We start from the raw sequence: 23,986 nt of genomic DNA, 5'->3' as shown, positions 1-23,986 counted from the left end.
CCTGGCATTCGCGAGGCAGAGGTAGGAGGATTGCCACGAGTTCGAGGCCACCCTGAGAGTACATAGTGAATTCCAGGTTCCAGGTCAACCTGAGCTAGAGTGAGGCCCTACCTCAAGAATCCAAAAAAAAGCCGGGCGTGGTGGCGCATGCCTTTAATCCCAGCACTCGGGAGGCAGAGGTAGAAGGATTGCCATGAGTTCAAGGCCACCCTAAGATGACAGAGTTAATTCCAGGTCAGCCTGGACCAGAGTGAGACCCTACCTCGAAAAACCAAAAAAAAAAAAAAAAAAAAAGAATCCAAAAAAAATAAAAATAAAAATTTTCCAGTAATCAGATATTTAGTGAGCTTCTGTAGTCATCTTGAGCTGGGATGTTTTGGGTTATCAGAAATGCAAGCAAGAACACATTGTAACAAAACTATTCTATACAATTATGCTTTTCTGAAACTGGATGTTACCTGATACTCATGGTTTCTTTTCTTATTTTATTAATCCCAACATTATCAGTTTGAGTACTCTATCATGTCACTTCTGTTACTTAGAAATTAATGCTCTTTCCCCTTTTATTATGAAGATTGAACTTGTTATTCAATATGTGCTTCATAAATAGCTTTTAACAAAATTAGAAATCTTTATTTATTTATTCATTTGAGAATGAGAGAGATAGGGAGAGAGACAGAGAGACAAAGAGATGAGAGAGATGGAGAGAGAAAGAATGGGCACACCAGGGCCTCCAATCACTGCAAATGAATTCTACATGTGTGTACTGCCTTGTGCATCAGGCTTTATGTGGGTATTGGGGAATCAAACTTAGGTCCTTTGGCTTTGCCAGCAAGCACCTTAACCACTAAGATATCTGTATATCCTTAAATTAAAAAAAAATTTTTTTTTGAGGTAGGGTCTCGCTCTAGCCCAAGCTGACTTGGAATTCACTATGTCATCTCAGGGTAGCCTCGAACTCACGGTGATCCCCTATCTCTGCTTCCCAAGTGTTGGGATTACAGGTGTGTGCCATCATGCACAGCTTAAATTTGAAATCTTTATTCAAGTTTAGCATTACCAAAAAATAATTATAGTCCAGACATGGTATTGTCTTCACTGTCAATGCTGATACATGGTGGTCTCCACTCCAAATCTTAGAGGTTATAAATGACAAATTAATTCGCAGTTAAAATATATTTATTGCGGGACTGGAGAGATTGCTTAGCGATTAAGTGCTTGCCTTTGAAGCCTAGGGACCCTGGTTCAAGGCTCGATTCCCCAGGACCCACATTAGCCAGATGCACAAGGTGGTGCATGCATCTTGGAGTTCGTTTGCAGTGGCTGGAGGCCCTGGTGCGCCCATTCTCTCCCTTTTTTTTTCTCTCTCTCTCTCCTCCTCCCTTTTTATCTCTATGTCTGTCTGTTGCTCTCAAACAAATAAATAAAAATAAACAAAAAATTAAAAAATATATTTGTTGGGCTGGTGGATGGCTTAGTGGTTGAGATCATAAGACCATAAGACTACGATAATAGGAGGAAAAGATCATGACTTCAAAATAAAAGAGAGACTGATTGAGAAGGGGAGAGGATATGATGGAGAATGGAACTTCAAAGGGGAAAGTGGATGGAGGGAGGGCTTTACCATGGGATTTTTTTTTTATGATCATGGAATTTGTTAATAGAAAAAAATTTGAAAAAATTCCAATAAAAGAGCCACATGAGAAAAAATATGTTTTTGCTATATCAAAAAAGTTATGAAATATACATCTTATAGTGAGATACTTGGAAAAATTCTTTAAACATATTCTTTAAAAATTTATCATACACTTGTTGGGGATTGAATATAGGGCCGTAAGCATGCCATATAGGCTACCCCTGACTATTTGTTATCCTGCCAAATTATCATTGTTTCCCTTAGTAAGAACTCATATTAATGATAATATCCCAGTTTTGCAATGCATTTATGTTTCAAGCAATAATAATTTAAATTCATATAATTTCAACATTGTGATACAAATTTTAAGAGGTATTTTTAACCTCAAGTTTAAGACATTTTGATTTGGCCTCCAACATTTTATAATTTTATTCTATTTTTTGATAAAGAGTCTTTTTGTAGTCTAGACTGACCTGGAATTCACTTATGTAGACCAGTCTGGCCTCAAACTTACAACAATCTTCCTGTTCAGCCTCTTGATTTCTATGATTACATGTATGAGTTACTAAACCAGGTTTGTCTCCAGGTTATATTTATTATTTAAGAGAGAGAGAGGGAGAATATAGGCATGCCAGGGCCTCTTTCCACTGCCAATGAGCTCCAGATGCATGTGCCACTTTGTGAATCTGGCAATTACATGGATACTGGAGACTCAAACCTGGGAAGTCAGGATTTATAAGCAATTGCCTTTAACCAGTAAGTCATCTCTCCAACCTTAAATTAGATTTTGAGTTAATTTTGAGGGCTGTGTATAAAATAATGACCTCATAATGACATCTTCATACCTGAGTGTCATTATGCCTTGTTCTCTTCCATTTCTTTCTCCCATGGCACTCCTCTGTACTCTATTTCCCATCTTCCTTAAAATATCTTCTTTCCCTCTCATCATCCCATGAATTGTTTTGTGACTTCCTCATACATATAGACACACATATAATTTTAAATCTACAAATTTCATTTTATGTGTAACTAATTGTTGAAGAAATCTTTCAAACAAAAATTTGGATGGACCTTTATTTATGAAGTTATTCCTAACTAGAATTGAAACATGAGGACATTAAAACATTTTCTTATAAAAATGTCATAATCATCTTATTTTTCTGAATTTAGTCATTTCAGCAGGTTGAAATTTTTCCTGATCTTTTAAAAATGATTTATGTTGTTTTAAGATTCATGTCTTTCATCATAAAAATAATTAGTGGTACTTAGAAGTATAAATCTTTGACAGATTTATTACCATTAAGTCACAGCTTTCAAATGTGTTAGAATGAAAAGTGAAACTCATTTTTATATCAATCCTGATTCCTCTAGGTATCCATTTACAATTAGTTCATGATTGTGGGGAAATGTGGCTTTTTTTTTTCATTCACTTCTATTTTGCTGGAAGGGCTTAGATGTTGACTAATTGTCTTCATATAATCTTGAGAATGATTATAACATTTTCTCATTTAAGACCATACACATATACTTTACAATAATCTATAAAACTGTTTCCAAGTACTTTTGTTTTTCAGATAAAAAGATAACAAAATGAAAAAAAAATGGGCCCTGGAGTAACCTTTATATTTTAGTCTATTTAAACAAATCTTTTATAAAATGAATATAAACACATAGTTATAATTAGAATTCTTGGGTTATTATGTTTGCTTGAGTAGGATTATCTTTGCTAAATCTGGAGTATAATGCACACTGAAATTGTCCTGCATAATGGAAACAACATATTCCCTGAGCAGATATAGTGATTCAACAAAAGCTTTAGAATGAGATACAATTACACTTTGAGTTTCCCAGCGTTAGTGCAGGGCAAATTCATTAACATCAAATAAAGAAATATTTGCACAAAATAGTAATTAGATTATTAGCATGGGTTTGAAATTTCATTATGTTTAGCTGACTCCTTTAAAAATCTGTATTTTGATTATTCTGTACACAATTCAACCAAATAACCAGGATAATTTGGCACAATAAAGGATTAAGCAGACAGAATTATAATATCAGGAATAAGTTCTATAAAAAGCCATTGCAAAATAACTTTTTCTTAAATGTCTTTTAAAACCATATCACTAATATTATACAAATAATTTTTTCATATTCCTATGTATGATAGGATAGCTGGAGCAATAGTATGCTTTCTTAGATGTTTATATACAGAACGAAACCCTTCTTGGAATTATAATTGTGAGTTACTGTCACTCACAGTGGGAATGAACTAAAAAAAATCGTACACAAGAAACACAAGGACAAATAGGAAGAGATTCAGGAAGTAGCAAGGTCAGTGTGAAGTCAAGTGCACGTAGATGTTGAGCCACAGGATGTCATCGTTCTACAACAATAGTATTATTTTTTAAAAGAAAACAAGTCATCTTCAGAAAAGAAAGATGCTCCAAGGTTCTGAGCTTTAAAGACTATAAGCAGCGCCCATATCTTGAAGATTATCTGGAACTTCCGCAGCAAGACATCAAAAGGAAGATCACAGGGCTGGAGAGATGGCTTAGCGGTTAAGCGCTTGCCTGTGAAGCCTAAGGACCCCGGTTCGAGGCTCAGTTCCCCAGGTCCCACGTTAGCCAGATGCACAAGGGGGCGCACGCGTCTGGAGTTCGTTTGCAGAGGCTGGAAGCCCTGGTGTGCCCATTCTCTCTCTCTCCCTCTATCTGTCTTTCTCTCTGTGTCTGTCGCTCTCAAATAAATAAATAAATAAATAAATAAATAAATAAATAAATAAATAAATAAATAAAAAAGGAAGATCACAAAGAGACTAGTTTGTTTTAGCCATGGAACTGTACCTGGGATCCCAAGAGCCTGCTGGTCTCCTGTCTGCTGCTCGCCGCCTGGGGGACAGGGAACGGTCCCCGAGGAGGCCAAACACGGCACCTTCGTGGGGCGCATCGCGCAGGACCTGGGGCTGGAGCTGGTGCCGTGCCTGTTCCGGGTGGCGTCCAAGGAGCGCGGGGACCTTCTGGAGGTGAATGTGCGGAATGGCATTTTTTTAAACATTTTTAAAAATTTATTTATTTATTTATTGATATATATATATATATATATATATATATATATATATATATATTTACTGATATATATATATATATATTTATTGAGAGCCACAGACACAGAGAGAAAGACAGATAGAGGAAGAGAGAGAGAATGGGCGCGCCAGGGCTTCCAGCCTCTGCAAACGAACTCCAGACGCGTGCGCCTCCTTGTGCATCTGGCTAACGTGGGACCTGGGGAACCGAGCCTCGAACCGGGGTCCTTAGGCTTTACAGGCAAGCGCTTAACCGCTAAGCCATCTCTCCAGCCCCAGAATGGCATTTTGTTTGTGAATTCTCTGATCGACCGCGAGGAGCTGTGCGGGCGGAGCGCGGAGCGTGGCATCCACCTGGAGGTGATCGTGGACAGGGCGCTGCAGGTTTTCCACGTGGAGGTGGAGGTGAGGGACATTAACGATAACCCACCTGTGTTCCCAGCTACAAAAAAAAGAGTATGTCTATTTCGGAAACCAGAGCTCTCGACTCTTATATTTCACTACAGGGCGCATTGGAGGCAGACGTGGGTGCTAATGCTCTTCTAACTTATAGACTGAGTCCCAATTAGTATTTCTCACTGTACGTGCCAACCAGCGACGAACAGGTGAAATCGCTCCAACCAGTGTTAAAAAAACTTTTAGAGCCGGGTGTGGTGGCGCACGCCTTTAATCCTAGCACTCGGGAGGCAGAGGGAGGAGGATCACCGAGAGTTCAAGGCCACCCTGAGACTACATAGTGAATTCCAGGTCAGCCTGAGCCAGAGTGAGATCCTACCTCGAAAAAAAATAAACAAAACTTTTAGACAGGGAACTAGCTTCTGAGCTTCTCTTGGTGGTTAAAGTAAGTGATGGCGGCATACCTGAACTGACAGGAACACTGGAGTTACACATCACTGTGCTGGATGCGAATGATAATGCCCCGGTGTTTGACAAAGCAATCTATAGGGCAAAGTTAGTGGAAAATGCCAGAAACGGTACCCTGGTTATTAGACTTCCTCGGATTTAGTTGAGGGTTCAAACTGCCACATTCTTTTTTATTTTGTTTTATTTTTATTTATTTATTTGAGAGTGACAGGCATAGAGAGAAAGAGGCAGACAGAGAGAGAGAGAGAGAGAGAGAAAGAGAGAGAGAGAGGGAGAGAGAGAGAGGGAGAATGGGTGCGCCAGGGCCTCCAGCCACTGCAAACGAACTCCAGACGTGTGCGCCCCCTTGTGCATCTGGCTAACGTGAGTCCTGGGCAATCGAGCCTCAAACCCGGGTCCTTAGGCTTCACAGGCAAGCGCTGAACCGCTAAGCCATCTCTCCAGCCCATGCCACATTCTTTATTCCTTTGCAACAGATGTCTCCTCTAAGACAAAAGTCTCTTTTCATATTGATTCATCCAGTGAAGAAATCAAAGTCCACAGAACGATAGATTTTGAAGAAACAAAATCATGGAAGATTCAAGCAGAGGCAGTTGACAAACGTAGTCCACCAATGTATGGTCATAGTACAGTTTTGATCGAAGTCTTGGACATAAATGACAATGCTCCAGAGTTAGTAGTAACGACTATACCACTCCTGGTTCCAGAGGACCCCCCTCTGGGCACCGTCATCGCCCTGATCAGCATGTCTGACCGCGACTCGGGAGAGAACGGGCAGGTGACCTGCTCCCTGACGCCCCACGTCCCCTTCAGGCTGGTGTCCACCTTCAAGAACTACTACTCGCTGGTGCTGGACAACGCCCTGGACCGCGAGACCACCCCCGGCTACGAGGTGGTGGTGACCGCCAGGGACGGAGGCGCGCCGGCGCTGTGGGCCACGGCCAGCGTGTCGGTGGAGGTGGCGGACGTGAACGACAACGCGCCCGCGTTCGCGCAGGCCGAGTACACGGTGTTCGTGAAGGAGAACAACCCGCCGGGCGCGCACATCTTCACGGTGTCGGCCACGGACGCGGACGCGCAGGAGAACGCGCGCGTGACCTACTCGCTGGTGGAGCGGCGCGTGGGCGAGCGCGCGCTGTCGAGCTACGTGTCCGTGCACGCGCAGAGCGGCCGGGTGCACGCGCTGCAGCCCCTGGACCACGAGGAGCTGGAGCTGCTGCGCTTCCAGGTGAGCGCGCGCGACGCGGGCGAGCCCGCCCTGGACGGGCAGGTGACGCTGCAGGTGTTCGTGCTGGACGACAACGACAACGCGCCCGCGCTGCTGGGGCCCGAGGCGGGGGTGCATGCTGCGGGCGTGAGCCAGCTGCTGTGGCGCTCAGTGGGCGCGGGCCACGTGGTGACGAAGGTGCGCGTGGTGGACGCGGACTCTGGCTACAACGCGTGGCTGTCCTACGAGCTGCAGCCGGAGGCGGGCGGCGCGCGCAGCCCGTTCCGCGTGGGGCTGTACACGGGCGAGATCAGCACCACGCGCGCCCTGGACGAGGCGGACGCGCCGCGACAGCGCCTACTGGTGCTGGTGAAGGACCACGGCGAGCCCGCGCTGACGGCCACCGCCACCGTGCTGCTGTCCCTGGTGGACAGTGGTCAGGCGCCCAAGGCGCCGTCGAGCTCGCGGGCCTTGGTGGACGCCGCCGGCCGGGAGGCGTCGCTGCTGGACGTGAACGTGTACCTGATCGTGGCCATCTGCGCGGTGTCCAGCCTGCTGGTGCTCACGCTGCTGCTGTACGTGGCGCTGCGGTGCTCGGCGGCGTCGCCCACGGAGGGCGCATGCGGGCCTGGCAAGCCGGTGCTGGTGTGCTCCAGCGCGGTGGGCAGCTGGTCGTACTCTCAGCAGAGGAGGCACAGGGTGTGCTCTGGGGAGGGCGGACCTCATGGCCTTCAGCCCCAGTGTTCCTCCTGGTTTCGGTTCTGGAGATGCTGGAGTACAACAATCTTTGACGATGTAAGTCCATTAATCCTGGGGTATATTCTATGCCTATTGATGTCACTCATGCTGTTTGTCAATTTATTAGTCTGTAGTCACTACACCATTTATTCATTTTTGCCTTTCTCTTGATATGTTTTATTTCAAACATATCCATCGCTTTTATTACAGGTATTACAAATATAATTCAGTAATGTTATCTGCTAACACTAGTGATGCTAATAATTAAATAGAATGAGCGAAAGTCTTTTCTTTCTAATTAGGAAACCGAAGTTTGCTAGAAAGATGGCAAGTATCATAATGGGAAATATAGGGTATAAGCAAGAGATATATTTAGTTTTCTTAACTTATTTTTTTCTAAATTTTATTTTATGAGAAAAAGAGAGAGAGAAAACGAGAGAGGCAGATAGGAAGGAAAGGGATAGAATGGGCGTGCTAGGACCTTCAGCTGCTGCAAATGAACTCCAGATGTCTGTTCCACTTTGTGCATCTGGCTTATCTGGGTCCTGGGGAATTGAATCTGGGTCCTTTGACTTTGCAAGAAAGTGCCCAAATTGCTAAACCATATCTTCAGTCCTAAAATTCAGTTTTTAATATTGTAATATGTCCATCACGTTTTCTCATACTTATCATCCAGTCCTTTAATTTTATATTCAAAAGTATTTCAATAATATTTAAATTTATAATTTGAGTTTAAAGTATACTTAAATTTTTTCTTAAAAGTATTATTGCTTGGGCTGGAGAGATAGCTTAGTGGTTAAGGCACTTGCCTACAAAGTGAAAGGACCTAGGTTTAATTCTCCAATGCCTATGTAAAACCATATGCACAAAGTAGCACATGTGTCTGGAATTTCTTTGCAGAGGCTGGAGGCCTTGGCATGCCCATTCTGTCTATATACATATCTGTCTTTTCTCTCTCATAATAAATAAAATATTCCTTTAAAAGTATTATTTTTTAATTTTCAAAGTGAGAGAGGGTTAGAGAGAGAAATGGAGGGATGGATGGAGTGAAGGAGGGAAGGTGGGAGAGAGAGAGGAAGAAAGAAAGAGGGAGGGAGAAAACACACCATATTTTTTTGCCTCTGAAAATAAACTCCAAATTCATACACCACTTTGTGCACTTCACTTTACATGAGTACTGAGGAATTGAGCCCAGGCCAGCAGTCTTTGCAAGCCAGCATTTTTACGCACTGAGACATCTTCCCACCCCTAAATTCTTTTTAGAAACCTTTTTATTAGCAATTTTCATGCATGTACTTAATTTTGATAATAATCCTCTGGGATTACTTTCAATTGCTTCCCCATACCACTTTCATTGAATCCTTCTTTCCACTATATTTAAATTCTTAACTTATATTCTATAAAATCTTCTGCCACTAATGGTTATCAGCTTTGTTGAAACTATTTTGCTTTCTTCTCCCTCTCTTCCTCCTCCTTCTTTTCTTTTCTTTTTTTTTTTTTTTTTTCTGAAGTAGGGTCTTGCTTGCCCAGGCTGACCTGGAATTCACCATGTAGTCTCAGGGTGGCCTTGAACTCAGGGCAATCCTCCTATCTCTTCCTTATGAATGTTAGGATGAAAAGGCATGCCCTTCCATGCTGGGCTGAAATGTTTTCACTTTCTATACAGTTTCATTTCCAGTGAGACCCTCTTTTTTCTTTTTTTTTTTTTTTTGAGGTAGGGTCTCACTCTAGCCCAGGCTGACCTGGAATTCACTATGCAGTCTCAAGGTGGCCTCCAACTCATGGTCATCCTCCTACCTCTGCCTCCCAAGTGCTGGGATTAAAGGTGTGCACCAACATGCCTGGCTGTGAGAAACTTTTTGAGATGATAGTTACAGTGGGTAGAGTTTTAATCTTGCCCTTGGATGTGATCTTATTTCTTCTCATTAGTCTTCTTGCATTTTCAAACACAGTTTCTTATGGTCTTTTGTTCCTTTACATAGACAGCACTTTGGTTATTTTCTCATATGTCAAGACTGCTCAATTGTCTATTGAACTCATTGCTGGATCCCTTTCCTTTTAATTTGAGCTTTCTACTTATTTGAGAAATTTGATTGATTTTGATTATAAACTGTAGCTATTTTTCTTCTATTCTTGGTACTTGTCATGAGGCTGTGTGGTCATAGTTTGAGATAGGAAAATCCACACTTCTTTGTGCCTTGTGGTTGATAGTGTTCTCATGTACTATGAACACAGATTGTACTTACTAAACTGCATTCTCTTAAAATAACGTTAATTAAAAAAATTATACATAAAACCATAAGATGCCAACAAATTCATTTCCACCTGAAACTACAGTATTGGTCACACTTTAGAAAATGAACAGTGTATTCTCTAATACATTTAATGTTTGCTTTTGTCTCAACATAATTTTCATGCAAATTTTATTCTTTAAAGAATCCCCAGAAAATTTATATTTATAAATGAAAAGATATATATCAAATAATGTGGAAGGTTACTCTGTTCTCTTTTAAAATTTTTGTTCATTTATTTGCAAGCAGAAAGAAAGACAGAAGAGAGAGAGAGAGAGAGAGAGAGAGAGAGAGAGAGAGAGAGAAAATGGGTGCCCAGGGCTTCTAGCTGCTGCTAACAAACTCCAGATGCTTGCAGCACTTTGTGTGTCTGGCTTTATGTGGGTACCGGGGAACAAAACCCGAGTCTTTAGGCTTTGTAGGCACGTGCCTTAACTGCTGAGCCATCTCTCTAGCCTATTTTGTTCTTTTGAGGTCTAATTACCACTGAATTACTCTTTAATTCTCTGTGAAGAGATAACTTATACATGATATGTTTAAATAAGGATAGAGAACCATGATGTAGATAGTGTAAAGTGAATAGGAATGCTAAAAAGTTATTAAAGGTCATGTATATTTTGAATGATGAATTTTAGGATGATTTCTATAAAGTTAAATATTCGTAAAATCTTTCTATGCTTTAATTTATCTCACTGCAATCTCTTTATTTATAGCTATAGAACAAAACCAAACTATTGCTTATTACATACCAAACCACTGTATGAGCTATATCTACTTGCTTAGAAATGATAGAAGATACTAAGATACAATATTCATTTAATCCTCATAATAATTTATAAAGCACTATACAAACGAACCATATTAAATCTATTTTAATCAATTTCCCATTGAGACAGGCATTTATTCCATATATAAATCATTAAGATTTGCTACATGAGAACTATGAATCAGCTCTTTGGGAGGGATACAAATTAGAATTAATTAATAAATGAAAAATCCCAAAGATTGTGGTTCATAGCATTTTTTCAGAACAACAAAATCCAGTGCCATATACAAATACAACCTCATTATTTTTGTAGTAATAATAGTGTTTTGAATAATCATAAGTGATGGTGAACATGATAAAAAATTAGAGAAGTTTTTACATTTTATTTTATTTTTTATTTATTTATTTTTTTTTGGTTTTTCGAGGTAGGGTCTCACTCTGGTCCAGGCTGACCTGGAATTAACTCTGTCATCTCAGGGTAGCCTTGAACTCATGGCAATCCTCCTACCTCTGCCTCCCAAGTGCTGGGATTAAAGGCGTGCGCCACCACGCCCGGCTTAGTTTTTACATTTTATACTTCATTAATATCGTCAAATTATTTTCCATGAGAACCTTTAAATGTGTGTGCATATTTCTGAGTTGTATTTTTCAGTGTGTTTGTTCACCAAAAGGCTTGTAACAAGTAGGAAAATAATTTGAGGAAAAATACTTGTGTTTACTTCAATAAACTATGATAGAGCATCAAGCAAATTCTACAATTTTGTTAGTTCAGTGCTCGTTTAACTTCAAATATGACTTAGAAGAACTACCTGAGGTTCTGAAAATGGCTTCACAATTCAGTTCTGTGTTTTGTGTTTTCAAGAAATAATAGTATTAGAACTCATAAAATATTAGTGGATGATATGGACTAATAAGATAGAAAATTTTGCACTCTAATATGTAACTAATAGGATCCACAGGTATGTCTTTAAGCTAATCAGATTGATCAGATTGAATTAGTAAAAGCTAGGCTCAAAGTCCATCAAATCTTCAATAAAGTTTCACAAAATTAGTGTTAACAATGAGGGTTTTTATTCCTTTTTGATGTAGAGTCTTGTTCTAGCCCAGGCTGACTTGAAATTCATTATATAGTCTCAGGATGACTTCAAAATCATGGCAATCCTCTTACCTCTGCCTTCCAAGTGCTGGGATTAAAAGTGTACACCTCCACACCTGGCATTAACAATGATTTTGATGTGACTTCTTGGCATTAGTCTGTAGCCAGATATAAGTCTCACTCCCAGTGGTTAGTTCAATGGGAGCATAATCTCTAGTCTGGAGTTAATTGAAATGTTGGTTACCAGAACTATGACAGCAAAAAATACAAAAGATGTGTCATTGACTCACTCACTTTATCAAGCTTTTTGTGACTTGGGTTTATTCAGTGCCACTTTACAAGTTCACAAAAGATTTTTACTGGACATTAACACTTAAGTTTAAAATCTTGCTTTAATTCAAATATGTGTTATTCTCCTCTTTCATGAGTACACTCTCTCATATTCATTTCTTTACCTTGGAAGATCCCACATTGTGCGTCAAACCCTAATTCCTATGACAAAGTGGTTAGAAATCTGTAGTTTCCTTTTGTTCATAATAAGTTTGACACACTTCAAATATCCTATTCAATTTACTATTATGTTGTCAAATTTTACAGATGCGTAACAGAATTGAATGTCATAAAAGTTGATTGGTCAGCATCTTTAAATTTTAACATAAAATTGCATTAATTTAAAGAATTCTAGTGCTATAATATTGAGAGAAGAGTAGAATAAAAACATGGAACATTATTATATTGATAGAATATATATGCATTTAAAACTCAGAATTAAGAAAATGTTAACCCAGAAGTATTATCATATCATATTTCATATGTCATTGGAATATTTTTAGATTATAGCTGAATCATCAAAACTATTTTACATGGAAGTAAGAATATCACTTGAGTCCCAAATCATCCTAAGCCACACAGTAAGCTTTTGTCTTTCAATATCAAGCAAACATTTCTTAAACCACAACCTACATAATGAAATAGTAAGCAATCATTGTACTTATTCGGAAAAGTAAACATTCTATTCCATGGTTGTTATCTTATCCCCTTTTCTTCTAAAGTCTAAGTGGATATGAAAAATAGAAAGAAGACATAACCAAATTACATCTTTAGTAAATGAAAATTAACCTCAATAATTCTAACTTTTAAATTTAGTATTGTATGAAATTCCATTAACAAACTCTGAGGTGATTTGTCATTGAGTTGAAAAGATTGATTGTTTTCTTTATTGTAAGCACCTTTGGTACTTGACATACATATCTCTAATATCTCTATAATCACCTTGTTTTAGATGAATTTATGATTAGAACCTCAAAATTATTCAACCAGAACCACTTTCAAGAGTATATCTTGACTGGATTAAGAAAACTCATGTTCGTTACATGGAAATGGCAAAATGGTACAGAAATTTTCATGGTGATTTTATTTAATTCCACTGATAATACCATTCATTTTGTGCTTTAAAAGACTACTTCTGTCATATTACTATTACATAAAGAGCCAGCTTGATATCTCATACTATTAACAATGAAACTGATGTGAGAAATCATATGTATCATTTGCTAAATTCCCATAGAGCCACATAATTTTCATTTGTGAATTTTATTTTAAATGGCAAATTTGAAAATTTTATTATTTGTTTTTTGATTACTTTCTTAGTGTTCTGCAAACTTCAGTGACTTTCAATATTTCAGTATAGGTAGAAGAGAGGCTTTCTAATATATCTTTACAGAGAGATGATATAAATGTTTGAGGTTGTGGATATATTAATTACCTTGATTTGATCGCCATAGAGTAGATATATGTATCAGGACATTGCTCATACCCCATAAATTTATTCAAGTCGTTTTAATTTTTTTTAAAGTTAAGAGAAGGCAAATTTACACAGATAAGAGCATAGCAATAAAAGACAGAAAGATTGAATGAAAATTGATATTATCAAAGTTCAATTTTTTTCTTTGAATTCTGAGCTCAGTTGTAGAGCATGTGCCTAGCATGCACAAGGGCCTAGATTAAGCAAAACCAAACAGAACCGAAAACACTTCCACCACCACCACACAAAACAGTCTCCAGCACTGCAAAAGATTTTTGTTTTTAGTTGAGTTCCCTAGCAGCTAAGTAACAAGAGAGACGGAAATTAAAACGACTCATGATGGGCAAGATTTGCGGGAAATGTTTAATTCTACTTCTTCATAAAGCTTATCCTCAAGTGTTTAGACAAATTAAATAATTTTATAAGTATATGTGAGTTGTAGAACTATGAAATTAATATTATTCAGGAAATAAAGCATCATTTCCACATACGTTCAGTTTCAATATGACTTAAAATCTGGATGTTCCATAAATAAGCACCTGGATGGCTGAAGAGATGGCTTAGTGGTTAAAGCACTTGCCCGCAAAGCCAAAGGATCTCGTTTCAATTCCCCACGATGTGTGTAAGCCTGATGCACAAAGTGGTGCATGCATAGAGTTCCTTTGCAGTGGCTGGAGGCCCTGGTGCGCCCATTCTTTCCCTCCCTCTCCCTCTCTATCTCTTTCTCTGTCTCAAATAAATAAATAAAATAAAAAATAAGCATTCAGAATTACTTGGGGAAGAATAGCATAAAACACGTGAATTTTGGGGGGTATGAATATGCACAGTACTCACAATTTTAGGCACAAGGTGTCGCTCTTTACTTGGTAGAAAGAATTTGTCCACAGGGTGATCTGAACAGCCCAGCACTCCTCATAGGAGACTGACTCTATCAAGCTGGATGCTGTTAAAAGGATCTCTTCGAACTTATCAAGAACCAAGCGATATTTTTAGCCAGAACTGAAGTATCTGGTACTACAAGCGTGAAGAGTCTTATTTTGGAAGACAATTTCCTATGCAATGTTAGGTTTTCAAAGAAGGGGATCAAACACTGGATATCTGCTGTTCTCCTGTCTGCTGCTCGCCGCCTGGGGGACAGGGAGCGGCCAGCTCCACTACTCGGTCCCCGAGGAGGCCAAACACGGCACCTTCGTGGGCCGCATCGCGCAGGACCTGGGGCTGGAGCTGGCGGAGCTGGTGCCGCGCCTGTTCCGGGTGGCGTCCAAGGAGCGCGGGGACCTTCTGGAGGTGAATGTGCAGAATGGCATTTTGTTTGTGAATTCTCGGATCGACCGCGAGGAGCTGTGCGGGCGGAGCGCGGAGTGTGGCATCCACCTGGAGGTGATCGTGGACAGGCCGCTGCAGGTTTTCCACGTGGAGGTGGAGGTGAGGGACATTAACGACAACCCACCGGTATTTCCCCTAGGAGAACAAAGACTGCAGATTTCCGAGTCTAAGCAGTCGGAGTCGCGTTTTCCGCTAGAGGGAGCTTCTGATGCGGATATAGGAGAGAATGCTGCATTGGTCTACAGACTAAGTCAAAATGAATATTTTTCCTTAGAATCACCAACAAATAGTAAACAGACTAAAAAACTGTCGCTTATGCTAAAGAAGTCTCTAGATAGGGAGAGAACTGCAGAACTTACTTTGCTGCTGACCGCCACAGATGGGGGAAAGCCTGAGCTCACTGGCTCAGTTCAGCTGTTAGTTCAAGTATTGGACATTAACGACAACGACCCAGAGTTTGATCAATTAGAATATAAGGTACGAGTGGCGGAAAATGCTCCAAGAGAAACTCTTGTTATAAAGTTAAATGCCACAGATAGAGATGAAGGAGTAAACGGGGAGATAACATACTCTCTGATGTCGATTAAGCCCAAAGGAAGACCCTTATTTACACTAGATGAAAATAACGGAGACATGACGGTCAATGGAACTTTAGATTATGAAGAAAATAAGTTTTATGAAATTGAAGTGCAGGCCACAGACAAGGGAAATCCTCCAATGGCAGGTCACTGTACAGTCATGGTAGAAATTTTAGACACCAATGATAATTCCCCTGAAGTCACGGTGACGTCCCTGTCTCTCCCAGTACCTGAGGACGCTCAGGTGGACACCGTCATCGCCCTGATCAGTGTGTCTGACCGCGACTCCGGAGAGAACGGGCTGGTGACCTGCTCCCTGACGCCCCACGTCCCCTTCAGGCTGGTGTCCACCTTCAAGAACTACTACTCGCTGGTGCTGGATAGCGCCCTGGACCGCGAGACCACCCCCGGCTACGAGGTGGTGGTGACCGCCAGGGACGGAGGCGCGCCGGCGCTGTGGGCCACGGCCAGCGTGTCGGTGGAGGTGGCGGACGTGAACGACAACGCGCCCGCGTTCGCGCAGGCCGAGTACACGGTGTTCGTGAAGGAGAACAACCCGCCGGGCGCGCACATCTTCACGGTGTCGGCCACGGACGCGGACGCGCAGGAGAACGCGCGCGTGACCTACTCGCTGGTGGAGCGGCGCGTGGGCGAGCGCGCGCTGTCGAGCTACGTGTCCGTGCACGCGCAGAGCGGCCGGGTGCACGCGCTGCAGCCCCTGGACCACGAGGAGCTGGAGCTGCTGCGCTTCCAGGTGAGCGCGCGCGACGCGGGCGAGCCCGCCCTGGGCGGCCAGGTGACGCTGCAGGTGTTCGTGCTGGACGACAACGACAACGCGCCCACGCTGCTGGGGCCCGAGGCGGGGGTGCAGGCTGCGGGCGTGAGCCAGCTGCTGTGGCGCTCAGTGGGCGCGGGCCACGTGGTGACGAAGGTGCGCGCGGTGGACGCGGACTCTGGCTACAACGCGTGGCTGTCCTATGAGCTGCAGCCGGAGGCGGGCGGTGCGCGCAGCCCGTTCCGCGTGGGGCTGTACACGGGCGAGATCAGCACCACGCGCGCCCTGGACGAGGCGGACGCGCCGCGACAGCGCCTGCTGGTGCTGGTGAAGGACCATGGCGAGCCCGCGCTGACGGCCACCGCCACCGTGCTGCTCTCCCTGGTGGACAGTGGTCAGGCGCCCAAGGCGCCGTCGCGCTCGCGGGCCTTGGTGGACGCCGCCGGCCGGGAGGCGTCGCTGCTGGACGTGAACGTGTACCTGATCGTGGCCATCTGCGCGGTGTCCAGCCTGCTGGTGCTCACGCTGCTGCTGTACGTGGCGCTGCGGTGCTCGGCGGCGTCGCCCACGGAGGGCGCGTGCGGGCCTGGCAAGCCGGTGCTGGTGTGCTCCAGCGCGGTGGGCAGTTGGTCGTACTCGCAGCAGAGGAGGCACAGGGTGTGCTCTGGGGAGGGCCCACCTAAGGCGGACCTCATGGCCTTCAGCCCCAGCCTTCCTCCCAGTCTTGACAGAGATGAAAGGGAAAGGGAGGAGTCTGGAACAAGCCACCCTGGTCAGGTAAGTTGTCTGTACATTCTTCCCATTCTGTAAGTGAACATTAAATATTTAGGATTAAGACTTAAATGAACATTTTGAAATGAAGCCGAGTGTAGTCGCGCATGTCTTTAATCCCAGTCTTTGGGAGGCAATGGTAGGTTAGGATCGCTGTGAGTTCGAGGCTACCCTGAAACTGCATAGTGAATTCCAGGTCAGCCTGAGCTGGAGTGAGACCCTATGTCAAAAAACAAAACAAAACAAAAACTCTTTTAAATAAATGCTCAGTGTTGTAACTATTGTCTCAAAGGATAACCTTTAGTAGTAAAATGCCAGATGGCACATTTATCCACTCTTTTAGTCATATGATCAGGTTTCTTTTGGTATGAAGTGCCTGTTTTCCTTCAAACTTTGTTAGAAAACTTTAAAAAGAAGTTGCCAAAAAAATGTCTTCTCTTGTCACTTGACTGGAAATAATTATTTTACAGGAGCCACTCATAGTTCTTGTAGGTGGTATGGACAACCACAGTGGGTTATTTAGAGTTGCTAGTGTTTGTTAGCAACCTTTTGCTTTGATATTTTCACATCTGTTTGCGTCTTTTGCACCAACACACCAACTCTCTTCTTTGGCTCTGAATTGATTTATTTTTTAAAAAGCTCATTAATTATCCACTATAAACTGTTATCCCTCACATAATTTTAGCTTTGCCTCTACCACTGTGGTAAAACCTATTTTCAAATTATTTGGAGAAATATCTAGTCTTATATTCTAATATGATACTACATTTCAAATGATTGTTCTTGATTTTTCCCAAGAGAGGGCAGGAGGATAATTAAGTAGTACATATTCAAATGGTGTTGACTGATTTACACTTCCAAATTAAACTTCCAAAGAATCATGCACACTCACTAATAGCCATCTTATGCCCTTTTAATAGCGACTCATTTGTATTCTTTTGTAAGTTTAAAAAATTTATCTAGAAAAAATAAACCAGTTGTGGGAGTGCATACTGATAATTATCATTCCATTACGATTGTATTTAATTTCTTTCCTTACAAATGCTTTATCTCTATTGCTTATGAAGTTTTCTTTCCCTATTGTATAATCATGTCTGAATAGTTTAGCAAAGACCACTTACCTCTAGGTGATTCTTCTAATTTTGTGACTCTTAAGAGTGACAGAACAAAACATGCTTTTGGGAATCATACGAGGTCATCTCCTCTTAAAGTTACATATCACACCACACAGCACAACATTCTTGAGGGTTCTATACTCATATTCCTTTTTAAAACTCCAGCACAGGGGCTGGAGAGATAGCTAAGCAGTTAAAGCTGATTGCTTGCAAAGGTTCTATTACCAGTACCCATGTAAAGCCAGATGCACAAAGCAATACATGAGTCTGTAGTTCATTTACTATGGCAAGAGGTCCTGACAAAGCCAAATTTTCTCTCTCTCAAGTAAACAGAAATATTTTTAAAATTTGAGCTAAGTAAGAACTTTATATTCAATATTAGTTGGCTAAAATATTTTGTAAGTATTCAATAGTAGGCACAAGATACAAAATACCTCAGATTGAAAAGTGACTCAATCTTTTGTTTATGAAGCTTTGTCAAGATGATATATGTGACTATTACATAGGGAATACATTATAACTTATCTCTAAATGAAGGTAGAGGGAAATGCATGATCATTTAAATTTAATTTTAAAGACATTGGTGGATATTAATTGCAAGTTTAATTCTTATAATCATTACTTTTATATCTCATGATAGCCAACGCCTAATTTAGATAATTCCAAATCACCTAAACTAACTCTTATAGATATTTTATGCTTACTCTTATAAATATTTTATATTTATTTATTTGAGAGTGGGGAAGAGGAGGGGGGGAGAGAGAGAGAGAGAGAGAGGAGAGAGCGAATGGGCATGCTAGGGCCTCTAGCCACTGCAAACAAACTCCAGATACATGCACCACCTTGTGCATGTGGTTTATGAGGATACAGGGGAATTGAACCTGGGTCCCTGAGCTTCACAGGCAAGTGCCTTAACCTCTAAGCCATCTCTCCAGCCCTTTATGTTTGCTCTTACCATCAGAATTTCATTCTTTGTGTAAAGTTATAATTCCAGGTATTTTCTTATTCACTTAAGTATTAAAGATAAACTTTGAGCTGGGTGTGGTGACACACTCCTTTAATCCCAGCACTCAGGAGGCAGAGGTAGGAGGATCGCCGTGAGTTCAAGGCCACCCTGAGACTACAGAGTTAATTCCAGGTCAGCCTGGACCAGAGTGAGACCCTACCTCGAAAAACCAAAAAAAAAAAAAAAAAAAAAAAAGAAAAGATAAACTTTGATTTTTCTTCTTAATAATTTAGTTATGTCTAACAATGTGTGAAGACCATGGGACATATTATTTTTTTCATAAAATTCTTTAGCAATTCTGGTATCTTGGCATTTTTGTAAATGAAAAATGTCAAATGAGGGCTGGAGAGATGGCTAAAATTCAAATATTCTTTTGTAATATTTTTTATGAGAGAGAGAGAAAGAGAGCGAGAGAGAAGGACAGAGAAAGAGAGTATGGGTGCAATACGGCCTCCAGCCACTGCACCTGTGCCCCACCTTGTGTGCATATGAAACCTGGTGCACTTGCATCACCTTGTGTATATGGCTTATGTGGGACCTGGAGAATTGAACATGGGTCCTTAGGCTTTACAGGCAAGCTCCTTAACTCTAAGTCATCTCTCCATCCTTAAAACTCAAATATTTTTGATCAGTTGAGCTAGTTTTATAGTTTATTTAACTCATACTTTTGGATCCATTCTCAGTTGCTGTCTTTCTGGATATGTAACAGTCTCATCATTATTATATGCAAAAGTACTGTGAAATAATGACCAGCTTAAAGATTTGACATGAATGTTAACAAACTTATAAAATCTATGCTTGCTATATTTTCTTATATATACATATATATACTTGCTATATGTTCTGTAGGTGCTTATTTGTGATTATTTACAAGCTAGTCTTGAATTAATGAATACAATTACAAAAGGCACTTTGATTTCCTGTGCATCATAGTGTCCATTGCAATGTTCTGAAAAGTATATTCTGACTAACTACTACCTCATGACAAAGGAAATATTTAGAGAGAAACAAAAATGATGCCATCAAGTTCACATTCTTTCGCTTTTAATTAATAAGGCTGGGTTCCAAGACACTTCATCACATTTATTATATTGGCACTCCATTGTCGCTTTAGAATATTGTGAATTTTGGAAGTGTTGATTTTTTCCATGAAACTGTTATATCTTGCCAGAAACAAAAGTTTCTAGACTTGCTATCTGTACTTTTAAAAAAATATTAAGTGAGGGCAGTTATAGGTAACTTCATCAGATTTAAGCAACAACCCCCCCCATGACAAATTACATGTTTATGATGAATTCTAATATTCATTAAATCGAACAAGAAAACATTATATAAATATGAGGTATAGTTTAGTTCATAGAAACATTTTGATTTTCTTTTATGAAATTATGAAATTATTTACTTTCTCTATAAGTTCTACAACAAAGTATTTGGAGAATAAAGTAATTTAAACACTGTGAATTCTACGTCATGAGCGGGCAGTCGTGTTATATATTGTTTATATATATATATTGTTTTCAATGGTAGCTAAAGAATAGCTTTTGCTACACCTTATTTCAAGATAAATTTTGAATGGGAAGTTAGTTTTCGAGTCACAAAATAATGAAAGTATTTGTATTTTGTCGATAGTACCATATACATCAAGTACATAGCATTCACAAACCATCCAGGGAAATGTCCAGAAGTTCAGTTACAGTGACCCAGGAAACAGCACTCTAAGGATCTTTCTTGTATTTACATAAGCAGTCACATGATGTCGCTATACACCCAAAAAGGGGAAAAGAACTTTTTTTTTTTTTTTGCTATCCCCACCCAGATTCCTACCATTCACAAAACAGAATCGACTACATATTCACTGGAACACAATATAAAACTTACTGAATAAATAATCAGAAAAGGAAGACAGCTCACCAAAGATCTCACGTAAGCGCTGTCTTAAACTTGACAACCAGGAGGTCCTTATCTGCAATGGTGTTTCCTGGGCGAGGAGGCCTGGGATCCCGGCGCCTGCTGCTCTCCTGTCTGCTGCTCGCCGCCTGGGGGACAGGGAGCGGCCAGCTCCACTACTCGGTCCCCGAGGAGGCCAAACACGGCACCTTCGTGGGCCGCATCGCGCAGGACCTGGGGCTGGAGCTGGCGGAGCTGGTGCCGCGCCTGTTCCGAGTGGCGTCCAAGGAGCGCAGGGACCTTCTGGAGGTGAATGTGCAGAATGGCATTTTGTTTGTGAATTCTCGGATCGACCGCGAGGAGCTGTGCGGGCGGAGCGCTGAGTGTGGCATCCACCTGGAGGTGATCGTGGACAGGCCGCTGCAGGTTTTCCACGTGGAGGTGGAGGTGAGGGACATTAACGACAACCCGCCAGTGTTCAGAGAAAGGGAACAAAAGGTGCTTATTTCTGAATCTGCACCTCTGGACACTCAACTGCCTCTAGAGGGCGCTTCTGATGCGGATATTGGGGTAAATTCTTTTCTGACTTACATGCTAAGTCTCAACGAGCATTTTGCGCTTAAAACAGTAACCAAAAAGGATAAAAGTGTATCGCCTGTACTAATTCTTCGGAAGTTATTAGACAGAGAGGAAACATCACAACTTAATTTATTGCTGACAGTCATTGACAGTGGCAAACCGGAGCTAACGGGGTCTGTTCAGATTCAAATAACCATCCTGGATGTGAATGACAATGCACCAGAATTTGATCAACCTAGTTATAAAGTAGTGTTGTTTGAAGATGTCGAAAATGACACCAGAGTAATTCAACTAAACGCTTCTGATGTAGACGAAGGCTCCAACGGAGAAATTTCTTATGGAATCAGAATGATTTTGCCAAAAAGTGAACAATGTATATTTTCAATAAATCCGGATACAGGTGAAATTAGAATTTATGGGAGACTAGATTTTGAAGAGAATAATGCGTATGAAATTCAAGTCAATGCAGTAGATAAAGGGATTCCATCCATGGTAGGCCACAGCATGGTCCTGGTGGAAGTTGTGGACGTGAACGACAATGTCCCTGAGATAATGCTTACTTCCGCATCACTCCCCGTGCCAGAAGATGCTCAGGTAGACACCGTCATCGCCCTGATCAGCGTGTCTGACCGCGACTCCGGAGAGAACGGGCAGGTGACCTGCTCCCTGACGCCCCATGTCCCCTTCAGGCTGGTGTCCACCTTCAAGAACTACTACTCGCTGGTGCTGGACAGCGCCCTGGACCGCGAGACCACCCCCGGCTACGAGGTGGTGGTGACCGCCAGGGACGGAGGCGCGCCGGCGCTGTGGGCCACGGCCAGCGTGTCGGTGGAGGTGGCGGACGTGAACGACAACGCGCCCGCGTTCGCGCAGGCCGAGTACACGGTGTTCGTGAAGGAGAACAACCCGCCGGGCGCGCACATCTTCACGGTGTCGGCCACGGACGCGGACGCGCAGGAGAACGCGCGCGTGACCTACTCGCTGGTGGAGCGGCGCGTGGGCGAGCGCGCGCTGTCGAGCTACGTGTCCGTGCACGCGCAGAGCGGCCGGGTGCACGCGCTGCAGCCCCTGGACCACGAGGAGCTGGAGCTGCTGCGCTTCCAGGTGAGCGCGCGCGATGCGGGCGAGCCCGCCCTGGGCGGGCAGGTGACGCTGCAGGTGTTCGTGCTGGACGACAACGACAACGCGCCCGCGCTGCTGGGGCCCGAGGCGGGGGTGCAGGCTGCGGGCGTGAGCCAGCTGCTGTGGCGCTCAGTGGGCGCGGGCCACGTGGTGACGAAGGTGCGCGCGGTGGACGCGGACTCTGGCTACAACGCGTGGCTATCCTACGAGCTGCAGCGGGAGTCGGGCGGCGCGCGCAGCCCGTTCCGCGTGGGGCTGTACACGGGCGAGATCAGCACCACGCGCGCCCTGGACGAGGCGGACGCGCCGCGACAGCGCCTGCTGGTGCTGGTGAAGGACCACGGCGAACCCGCGCTGACGGCCACCGCCACCGTGCTGCTGTCCCTGGTGGACAGTGGTCAGGCGCCCAAGGCGCCGTCGCGCTCGCGGGCCTTGGTGGACGCCGCCGGCCCGGAGGCGTCGCTGCTGGACGTGAACGTGTACCTGATCGTGGCCATCTGCGCGGTGTCCAGCCTGCTGGTGCTCACGCTGCTGCTGTACGTGGCGCTGCGGTGCTCGGCGGCGTCGCCCACGGAGGGCGCGTGCGGGCCTGGCAAGCCGGTGCTGGTGTGCTCCAGCGCGGTGGGCAGCTGGTCGTACTCGCAGCAGAGGAGGCACAGGGTGTGCTCTGGGGAGGGCCCGCCCAAGGCGGACCTCATGGCCTTCAGCCCCAGCTTACCTCCGTCTAGAGAAGATTGCTTACATCCTTCCAGTGATGTAAGTCATTGATATTATTTGGGAGTTTTGTTTCTTTTAATAACCTCGTTTAAGGTGCTGAGTATCTTTTTTCCTTGTTCCCTTCTCCCTCTAATATCATCCTTTAAATCACCTATTATGCCATGTTTTCTGATGTGGTGCTACTTGGTTAGTCTGAAGTCTCATTCATTACTCAGTAAGTTTTGTGGGCATATTGGAGGTCCCACATCACAACTTAAAGCTTTCCTCTCATATCCTGATTCTTAACATCTATGAATGATTAGCCTTTAAACTTAATAGAATGTTAGTTTAGAAATAATCAGGTATTTGATAACTCTTATTTTTTGAAATTAGTTATAATTTTAACATTACTGTTGAATTATAAGAATAGTTTAAGAAGTTTCAAGACACCTCTAAATACATGCCTTAAGTTTTCCTCTGAAAATTTTTCTCAGGGTACTAATATAGCTCCTTTGATCACCATGCTAATTTTAGTAATTCAGACATTATAACCTTATGTTCTAGGTACAATAGTAATATTAATACAAAAGACACGAATTTTCTTTGATTCTAAGATGAATAATTGTCATTTTCACATCAACTGTGTT

General features: G+C 42.6%; 3 protein-coding genes and 1 pseudogene across 13 annotated transcripts in view; all 4 read left to right on the top strand.

Moving 5' to 3' along the window:
* LOC101615472 (protocadherin alpha-C2) overlaps positions 1 to 23,986 on the top strand; it is a 313,953-nt gene that overhangs the window by 90,630 nt on the left and 199,337 nt on the right. Inside the window, exon 1 of one of the 11 annotated variants that reach the window (XM_045132067.1) lies at positions 14,391 to 16,940. The exons of 9 other annotated variants lie outside the window; for them this stretch is intronic. In XM_045132067.1, the coding sequence (XP_044988002.1) occupies positions 14,544 to 16,940 (2,397 nt within the window). In that variant the 5' untranslated portion in view covers positions 14,391 to 14,543. Of the gene's footprint in view, positions 1 to 14,390; positions 16,941 to 20,920; positions 23,400 to 23,986 lie in introns of those variants that run through there. One more of the 11 variants, XM_045132068.1, reaches the window with a different exon arrangement.
* LOC123454033 (protocadherin alpha-8-like) overlaps positions 1 to 23,986 on the top strand; it is a 210,716-nt gene that overhangs the window by 25,279 nt on the left and 161,451 nt on the right.
* The window catches only part of LOC101596839 (protocadherin alpha-5), a 239,654-nt gene that overhangs the window by 54,218 nt on the left and 161,450 nt on the right, over positions 1 to 23,986 (top strand).
* On the top strand, positions 2,190 to 7,588 carry LOC123454173 (annotated as a pseudogene).

Source organism: Jaculus jaculus, chromosome 13 (assembly GCF_020740685.1).
Source record: "Jaculus jaculus isolate mJacJac1 chromosome 13, mJacJac1.mat.Y.cur, whole genome shotgun sequence".
Lineage (NCBI taxonomy): Eukaryota > Metazoa > Chordata > Mammalia > Rodentia > Dipodidae > Jaculus > Jaculus jaculus.
The sequence above is the reverse complement of the archived record's forward strand: the minus strand, read 5'-3'. Positions and strand labels throughout refer to the sequence as shown.